Here is a 10,281-nt window from a genome sequence, read left to right on the forward strand (position 1 = left end):
ATTTCCAATTTTTTCTTTAGGTGCTAAGTCCAACCCGACCGTCTGACTAGTGCCTAGCGCGTTCTCGAACAGGTGTTAATATTAATATAAAAAGGAAAAGTCAAAAAGAGACAATAGAAAAGTAGACAATCGATTGGGCATGGAAGAGACTCTCTTCCTTTTCTACGAAGCAAATTCTACACGTGTCTTCCTATCATATTTTAACTGCATTAATTTTAATTATAAAACTGTTATAAATGAAAAGATTAATAAACTAAGGTTGAGAGACTAAGTTTAAGAAATCTATCACTAATGATGCAACGCAGTTGCTTATCATGGGATTTAAGTGTAGGCCCCACAAAACAGTATAAGCCACGATGCTTAGAGATGTCAAACAGGTTTACCCAACCCGTTCCGTCCCGTACCGCGGCGGACTAGTCGTCGAGCGGGTTACACCGGACCTGTCCCGCGCGGACTGCAGTCTTCAAAATGTCGACCCAAACCCGTACCACATAATATATAAGCCTTCGCGGGCCGTCCCGCGGGACGCCTCCTTATCAAACCATCTACTACAGTTTCTTTCATGAATGTTCAAGTAGAAGAGTTGTGTAAGAGAGTTGAAGAGAGCTCATTAAGCTTCACGAAAGCATTATCAAAATCAATGTCACAAAGCTTCGTTTGTGCTTGCGTTCCTGAGTTAAAAGCCTTCTTTTGTTATCAGCATAAGCTTTTGTTGAGTTTGAATCTGATTGAGTTGTTGTCTTTGTAATAATTTGGCTCAACTGTTGTATGTCTTCATCAAACCATCTCTTTTTTAATTATTTGGATTGCAAAAAAAATCGTGAATCACTTTGCCAAATTATACAAGTGACGTGATATACAACTAACTTTTCTCCTAAACAACATCATTGTAACCAAATTTAATTTAAAAAAAACACCAATTCACAGTACTGAAAACAAAACCAATCAACTTAAACAAGAAATATCTAATAAAACAATTCATAGTTGTGTGTAATAAAAAGAGAAAACCAATTCAAAACACCACCGGAGCTCGAATCGTCATCGCTGGAGCTGGAGTCGTCATCGCCGGAGCTCGAATCATATAATCACCGGAGCTCGAATTAGGCCTGGGCATTTCGGGTATCGGTTCGGTTCGGTTCGGATAGTAAATGTAGGAACCGGAAAATATCCGGAAAAAGTTCGGTTCTCATTTGGATCCGGTTCGGGTTCGGATAGTTCGGGTAGTTCGGATAATTTGGATAAAATATCGGTTATTTAGGGTAAAATATCAAATAATTAAGATGATTTACATAAAAATTTTGGATATTTTGGATTACTTTGGATAATTCGGATAAAACTATTCGGATACTTTCGGATACTTTCGGGTAGTTTGGATACTTTATAATAATTTAGTTATCATAAACTATTTTCAGATACTTTTAATAGAATTTTAAATTTAAAATATATATTTAATGATGTTATATGTATATATAATTAATATTTTTATATATTCGGGTACCCGTTCGGTTCTCGGTTCGGTTCCGGTTCGGTTCGGTTATTTCGGATATAAAAATATAGGAACCGTTCGGGTATTTGAGGGTATTGGTCCGGTTCCGGTTTCGGGTATTTCGGTTCGGTTCCGGTTCGGTTCTTCGGTTCCGGTTATTTTGCCAAGGCCTAGCTCGAATCATGCATCATCGCGGGAACTCCTTATGTTTTCTAGGGAAAAAGTCACAAGAATCGCTTTCTTCTCACTCTTTTTCTCGCTTTTTCAGGTAAAATAAGAAATGAAGAAAAAAATGCGGGTCCATGTAATCCTGCATGACCTGTTTCGGCCCATCCCGCAAAAAACTCAGTCCCGCAAAGACCCGTCCCGCAAGGCCCGCAAATTTGCGGGCCTAGAAAACCTCGTCCCAATACCGTACCGCGACAATCTTTTACGGGATAGGCCCGCGGTCCAGATCCATGATTGTCATCTCTAACGATGCTTCCAACTCCAAAATAAGCAGCGTTGTTTTTCTGATGCTTGCACTGTTTGCGGACTCCACTGAAACGTGGCGACCTACGATTGGTTAACCTTATTGTTATTATTTTATTTTTTTCTCAGACAAAAAAAATAAAAATAAAAATAAAATAAATAAACACCCCACATTAGGGGTTGTGCGTTAATGGTGCTCTAAGAACCTGTATTCCCAAGATACCCAAAACAAATATTTATTATTTAAATATTTTTATTAGTATATCCATAGCATGTCAAGTTATAAGAAAATCTATGTTTCAAATTAGTTTAATGTATTTTTTGTCACAAAGATATAGTTTAATATTTTTCAAATAAAATGACATGTATTTTTTCATACATGTAATAGTATTTTAATTTTAAACCAAAAATAGTATTTTAATTGAGTGAAAAATGGTAAAACTATACAGCTGTATTGAAATAAAAAGGAGTGTGTATGTTACTAAGATTTAAAAGATATACTTCTGAATTATAATGCCTACACTAGCATCCCCTTTGACCGACATTTTGCAGTGACTTTCTTTAGCGGTTTCGTCCATGCATTCATTCCATATGAACAACCTGTCACGTGCTGTGTTTTCCTAAAGTGCTTATTCAACAGTAAAGATTCTATTTGAGTAAATGTTAGTATTTTTCTCTCTTTTCATAAAGTATATGTTTAAGATGTTTAACTTCGTCCACGGGGAAAAGGAAACCAATCTTCTGACCTTGTGTATAAATATATTTGTTTCTCTTCTGATATGATTTTGTTTCCTCATCTTGCCAATGTATTTTAAGAGAAATAGTAACAAATTATTTTATAAAATCTTGTCATTTACAGTGAAGACTGAAGAGTAACGTGGGTGGGGGCAACCTACGACTTGGCGCCATTTATAGTTCCCTTCCTCCCATTTTTTAAAAAAAGACTATTATTTTAGTTACATTTGCTCCCGCCAAATAATCAATTTTCTTATTTGAGTTTGTTATCCTCGCTATTTTAACGCATTTTTTCATTTACTAACATTTATTTGTGATACATTTATAACTTAAAAATAATACGATCCGATAAATAAAAAATGTTTACAGCATGTATTTTTAGTCAAATATTTAAACAAAGACCTCTTTCAATTTACTCGCTCGGCTTCTTACAAAAATGTGTTTAACATTTTTTGTTACACAAAAAATATAATTATAGAATTTATAATTATATAATTTCAGTGTAATTTTTAGCGTAATATTAATTACAAATATTTTGATTTTATAAATTATTATTTTTTATCTCAAATATTATTGGTTGAATATGTGTAATTAATTAAAAAAATCAATGTATTTCAACCATTTTTTTAATAATATCAGACGGAGAGAGTATCTTTTGACGTTTTCAATAGTATTTGCTCCAGAAAGACAATCCCAGTTCTTTGTAATTTTTTTCAATCGTTAGTTTTTGGTACAACAGCTAAACGCAGTTATATATTAATATATATAGGTCTGACTGGTTCAAACGCAGCGGTTGCGGTTGCGGTTGCGGGAGTTTGCGGATGCGGGTGGTTGCGGTTTCTAGCGGTTTAAAGAGATTTGTATGACTGGTTCTGCGGTTAAAAATTAGTGCGTTTGCGGGATACTTATGACTGGTTAACTACCAAATACAGTAACGGTTAAATAATAAATTAACAATATTTACATTTTATTTAATTATAAAATATCAAAAATCATAATATTATAATAAATATGAAAATTATATTTAGAAAGTTATAGTTTAATTTTTTTTAAAATTATAGAAAATATTTTTATTTTAAAATTTTATAATAGTAATTAAAATATAATAGATATATTTTAGTATTTTTATAATTCAAATTTTAAATTTTTATTGAATATTTTTATTTTTGTATTTATATGTTTTAAAAAAAGGAAAAAAATTTATCCTCCTGCAACCGCAAACGCTAGCTGGAACCAGCTTTTGATTTTAAAAGGTTCGGAGCGGTTTGAAGCGATTTGTACCGGTTTGTATGATTGTTTCGAAACGCTGTCAACTGTTACCAACCACAAAAGCTGCGTTTGGAGGTTAGTAGCAGGAAACCAGTCAACAACTATAGTCCATGGATTAACAAATGTGAGTAAATGCGTTATTCATGTTACGTGTTGTGGCCTTTGTAATTTGGCATTAGTTTGGTAGAAAGCATCATAAAAGGGGCACGTGAGAGAAGTGGAGGAGATTATGAAAGATCCAAACTAGGAAGAGAGACATGGAGAATCCTTTGGATTGACAAACACAAACCCCGAGGTTTAGTGCAGTGTTCTTGGCCACTGTTCTCTATTGAGCCAAGTACGGACCAATTTAAGTATATATATATTATATCCGTCTACTCTATTTATGTATATACACTGTTACCATAAGATTCGTATATAATAATTGGTTATAGGTTATGTGTGTGTTACTTAGGATTATAACTGAGATTAAAATTTAGATAAACCGAATATTGGGGCAAAAACATTTAGTAAGGACTTCAATAATTTTATTTTCCATAATAATTTGGATGTTTCACTGGGATGTACACAAATCCAATGTTACATTTTTGTCATCAGAACTTTGAATGATGATCTCTCTTCACTAGTTTTACTTGTTTAGGTGGGAGGATTTTTTTTTTTTTTAACACGATTTAGGTGGGAGGATATATGCCAATAGTGATGATGGAACATCAACTGCAACCATCGTTTTGATTTCAAAATTTGTTGCCAATCACAATGGAGTATCGCATGCACAGTCCTAAAATCTGTACCATAAGGTGATCAATACTTTTATATTTCGAGCGATAACCACTGACAATATATATGCAACTCATGAGTTAGTTTTTCTTGCTACTTCAGTTAACAATAAGCACATGATTTTCACCATTAATCGGTGACAGGGACTAGCTAGTAAAAAGGTTACACTACCGACTACGTTCAGAGCTAATATAAATATGTGCATGTGGACGGGTCTATCTACGGTTCTGAACGAAGAATCCAAATAGAAATGAAAGAGACTTGGTTCAAATAAAATTTAGGACAAAGATCCATCTTAAAAAGAAGAGCCTCCCTTCAAAATGGCAAAACATTGAAAGCTTAATATATCACCATTAGTGGGTTATACTTATATATTTGATGTACATTGGTCTTGGTGCATAGCTTTAAACTAAGAGTTTATGAGCTCGAACTTTAATGGACAATTAAAGACTAGAGAAGGTCATCACTTGAGTAGTTATTAAACAAGTTAACGGTAACATGGGAGTTTTGAGTTTTCCCAAGTTAGTGTGTCTTGGAGCAGAAGCTACGTGGTCGCAACTCGTGAGTACTATTCAAGTCATTCTCAACGACAGTTAGTTTACAAGCAAGAAATGTTGGTCTTATGTGTAAAATTTAATATTTAGTTTAAATATTTCCGCAACTTAAAAAAAAAAAACAATTTTCATATTGACAAACGTACACCACCAAATTTAGTAGTCAAAATCTGGTATATATGTTTTAGTGATTGTATTATGTATAATGATAACCAAAGAAATGTATTATAAAAACAAATAGAGAATGCAGAAAGATGTAGTAAGGGTAATCTGTATTTGATTGTGCTGAAAAATCCGCTAAACTTGGGATAACATGTGGAGAGTCACCTTCGTACGGTTGCCATGAAACATGCAGCAAAGCCAATAATTCAAAATAGTTTTTTGATGTATACGACTATTATAAACATGATTATTTAGATAATACTCCTTTCTAAGCACTACTTAGTTGACAAAGCGCGTATACTGATAATAAAGTAAACATTAGTTAGCATATTTTATCATAATTTTGATTTTTGACAGTCGTTAAAAGCTACACAGTGATATCGCTATAAACTTTTAAGGTTATTTGATTATATATTATACTTGGAAAAGAAGTTTTCATTACTATTTTTTTTTTAAAACAGGAACGTCTTTTGAATTATACGGTTTCAACTTCCAGCAACAAATGAAAGTGAAACATATTAAGTGGAGGCCAGCAAGGGTACGATTCTCAGATTCATCTAAGACAACGGGAGATTGTTAATCTCCAAACTCATGTTGTAATTAAGGTCTTTATTGAGCCTCAAGTATTTTTATTAGTCCGATTTAATAATGAGCCTGGCGTTCACCATGCTCTCCTGGGCACGACCTCTCCCACCCGAAATACTTTTCTTTTGCTAAGTTACGGAGACTTCGAACATACTTTTATAGATCGATCGAATCACTGACACATGTAATAGGAATTGTTATATACTTTACATAATTTTTCAGGCTTTTGCATGTCGGCTATATAACAATAATTAAAGCCTTGGGCCGTCAGCTAGATTTGAAAAAAAGGTTATGATGGTTCTTATAAGTACAGTCCTTTATAAAATGGTCAATAATGTTTTATTTGTGTTGCATCGGGAGTTATTAGTCTTGCCACTTTTCTTGAAAACTGATATTTGACTTCTTATAATATTTTCCATTGCGATTAGTTGGCTGATATAATTTGATAAAAGTCTTAGTGGATTTAGATAAAAAAAATAATTATTCTAAACTTGTGGAATATTTTTGGGATAATCCGTTATACTCACGTAAAAGCTTTGGCAATGGAGTTTTCAGAATCAGCAATGCTTTTCAGCCATAACTTGCACCACTACTATGAGTGATACATTGTTTACAAACACGAAACCTGAAGATTAAATGGCTTATCACGGTTTAAATTTCATAAAGATAGGCGTATGTTCCTTCCTCAGAATTGCAAAAAAAAATTAAATTAGTTTCTCGCTCGTAGAGTTAAGATCTCAGGACTTTGAATTGCGCAAGACATTATGTAATCCCAAAATTTGCAAATGAGCAAGTCGGGTTCTATCTTAGTATAACGAGATGAATGGTCAAAGATTAAAGATATCTATTAAGAAAAAAAAAATACAAAACAATAAGAATCAAAAGTTTGTTACTGAAGAGGAAGACACCCGAATCAAAACAATAAAAGAAGAGGGGTAGAAAATGGGGAAAAAATTTCAAAGGTAAGACAACTATTAGCAAGGCCGTCTTCAAGTTGAATCAGTGATCTTGTTCTCTAGCTACTTTCTTGCGAAAATGTGACCTATCTTTTATCTGTCGACGGCAAATTAAAAATGGCTTGGGAATGTTGCATGTAATATTTGTTAGGCTTTTGGCGTTTTCCAAATCCGAGATCAAGGTTTCTTTGCCCTCAACCTAGAACTTCTCGAATGCTCTGGTTCTTTAGAGAGGTTGAGCTAGTCTAGTGTAGTCATAACTCTTTGCTCTCTTTTGTTGCGAACCTACGTTTCTTTCTATGGTGTTGTGACTTGTTGTTCGAGTTAGCTAGTTCCTTCCTTCTTCAAGCTTGTTGGTATTATGGAGGTGCTGTAGCTTTTGTTTCTTCTCCGAATTCATGCTCATTGGTTCAGCTGTGGCGATTAACGTCTTTTGCTCATTCATGCAGCTCTTAAGCCCATATAAACCACTAAAAGAAACTAACAAGAATGCTTGCGATTATAGTTTAGAAAGAATGTAATAACAATGGTGTTTCGGTCCACTGAAAAAGCTCATAATTTTAATATAGAGAACAAACAGCAAATGGGAACGGGATGATTTAAGTTTTACAAGTTCCACAGGATTGAAATGAGAATGGAGATCATGTGATTTCTTAATGATCTTGTCTTCACAATTTTTTTTAATAAGACAGAAAAGTTTTATAAATATGATTACATAGAAATGAGAAGAGTTTTTAGTTATTAAGGGGGGGCTCGTCCTTTGCGGAGTGTCAGCCCATTCCGTACTTTTGAGTCCAGGTACGGGCAGTGGACTCGTACTTATTCTTGTCTGTCTTGTACATGTGAGCTATCTCCGGAACCAAAGGATCATCCGGGTTTGGATCCGTCAACAACGAACAGATCGACAGCAGCACCTATTTGCATCACACACGCATGTATACTAGTTTCAATTGGTGTAAAAGCAAAGTTTGTTTTCATAAGTAACGGACTACACATCTATAGCCTTTAATCGTTCTCATATGGTAGAAAAAAAATTGAGGAAGAAGAAAAGAAAAAAAACCTTGGAAATGGTGAGGGCAGGACTCCACTGCTCCTTCAAGATGTCGAGGCAGATGCTCCCATTGCTGTTGATGTTCGGGTGGAACACCTTAGTCCTAAAAGCCACCTACATTTTTATTTTGTCACACCATACACATGAGCAATCAAAGGAAGCAACCAACAGAGAAACAACATGCAATGTTCCAAAAGTACCTTGGGAGGTTTAAAAGGATAGTCAGGAGGGAAATGAATGGTAACAAGGAAAACACCACCAGAGTAAGGGCTGTCCGATGGACCCATTATCGTGGCTTGCCAATGGAACATGTCTTCCGCGACAGGTCCTGTCAAAAGATGCAACCAACCAAAAGTGGTGAATATCATCAAACCATAAAAGCAACAAAAAGAATATTGTACAGAAGCAGCTGACAAATTAAGAAAAAAAGAAGATCAAAGTTTTGATCTTTTTTTTTTAATTTATAAATCTCATCCCAGAAAATCAAAATCGAACACAGATCTAAGAAGTAACAAAAGTTGAAACTTTGGGACATTAATTAAAACAAAAAAAAAAATATACTGAGAGACGAACAAATGATTAGATCTAAGCTAACGAGAGAGATCAATACCAAAACCAGAGCCATACAGGAACAAAAGCGAAATTCTAAACTAAGGATCCATCAGCATCATCAGGTGGAGCAAACACAAATACATAATCGAATCGTAAAGTTGAAGGTAACCTGCGCTGCATGAAGTGGGAGGATCCTTCTGCAGATCCTTCAATTCCTTCAAAATCCGTTTCGATGCCATCTCAAAGACCTTTACGATCCAAAAAACAAAAAAAAACAAAAAAAAGGTCAGAGAGCTAATAATAATACGTTATGACGGGAAGATTCAACAAAATCTATACCTTTCGCGTTCAGCTTAGATTCTTCGAAATTTAGGAGAAGAATTAATAAAGGGGGAAGAGAAAGGAAACTGTAATCTTGTCCTCTCTCTCTCTCTCTCTCTCTCTATGGTCACGACCACAATAAATAGGGTTGAGGAAAATATTCTGCTTCGTTGGTTTTATTTCTGAGTGGGGGACTCTTCTTTATTCGAGAGATACTAATAATTATAATATTTGTTCGGGAAAAATTGCCAAAAGAAAACACCATAATTATTCCTATGGTATAAATCCATTTTTTTTTCATTTTTTTTTTCTTTTATCTTTTCCATATATTAAAATTAATGAAATAAATAGTTATAAGAATCAAAAAATTATTAAAAATATAAACAATTAATAAAATACCCATTTACACAAACACATATTTTTTGGGTTGAAAAACATAATAAATCATGTTTTTAAATTACGTTCTACTAAAAGTAGAATTCTGTTTCTACACAAAACGGGTGAGTAGAAAGTGAATTCTAGAATGAAAACATTCATCTATTTGTTTTAGAACGTACAAACTACTTTTTACTATAATTCTAAATATGGGGAATACGAATTCTACTATTTGTAATGATCAGTACTTTTATTCAGAAAGATGTTTCTACTTTTATTGAGTATTCTAAGTTATCCGAAATGCAAAATCTAAAACATACACGAACGTCCACTTAGTGTAGAAATTACATTCTGGAATTTTGTTATGTTCTACACAGTGTAGAAGGTGCTTCTACGGATAAAAAAAACCGTATTTTCGAAAATTAAGGAAGTTGCCCTTTTAAAAATATTCTAAAAATATTCTAACTTCCTAAAACGTGTTTTCATTGATTTGCTTCGTGAAAAATAAATAAAAAAAAACGATTTTTAATGTTCTTCTTCACTAATCTATGATTTCCCTATGATTTCTCTATAGTTTGTCTTGTGATTTTCACAAACTCTTGTTCTATGATGCATATCTATACAACATGTGGTGTTTGGGAGTTTGGAGCAACCACGGGATGGGTTTTTTCGGCTGATGAGAAAGGGGCTAGGCTACTGTTATTGGAATCAAGTTCTACCTTAGAGGTTTTTAAAAGAATGGTTTTGGAGGATTTTGATATGGAAGAAGATAGCTTACCCGATTTGGAGTTGAGTTATCTACCTACTGAGTTGATCAATACATCAACTTGTCCACCTGTGATCATTGCAAATGATCGACAGCTTCAAAATTTTGTTGGTTTTGTTCAAAAGTGTGTTTCTACTCGATTGTGTGTAACATCTAAAGCCAAAGTTGAGAATCTGAATGAACCAGACTTTGATCTTAACAAGTCGCCAGCTGATTCAAGT

At 33.9% G+C, this 10,281-nt stretch overlaps 1 protein-coding gene across 1 annotated transcript; it reads right to left on the minus strand.

Moving 5' to 3' along the window:
* Positions 1-7,508: 7,508 nt before the first annotated feature.
* LOC106344477 (SUMO-conjugating enzyme UBC9) lies at positions 7,509-9,032 on the minus strand. The gene is made up of 5 exons (XM_013783871.1): positions 8,938-9,032; positions 8,768-8,846; positions 8,247-8,374; positions 8,056-8,160; positions 7,509-7,909 (listed from the first exon to the last, which is right to left on the minus strand). Exons 2-5 carry the CDS (start codon positions 8,835-8,837, stop codon positions 7,766-7,768), a joined length of 447 nt encoding a protein of 148 aa, XP_013639325.1. The 5' UTR covers positions 8,838-8,846; positions 8,938-9,032; the 3' UTR covers positions 7,509-7,765.
* Positions 9,033-10,281: the final 1,249 nt, after the last annotated feature.

This window comes from Brassica oleracea, chromosome C1 (genome assembly GCF_000695525.1).
Source record: "Brassica oleracea var. oleracea cultivar TO1000 chromosome C1, BOL, whole genome shotgun sequence".
NCBI classification, from domain to species: domain Eukaryota; kingdom Viridiplantae; phylum Streptophyta; class Magnoliopsida; order Brassicales; family Brassicaceae; genus Brassica; species Brassica oleracea.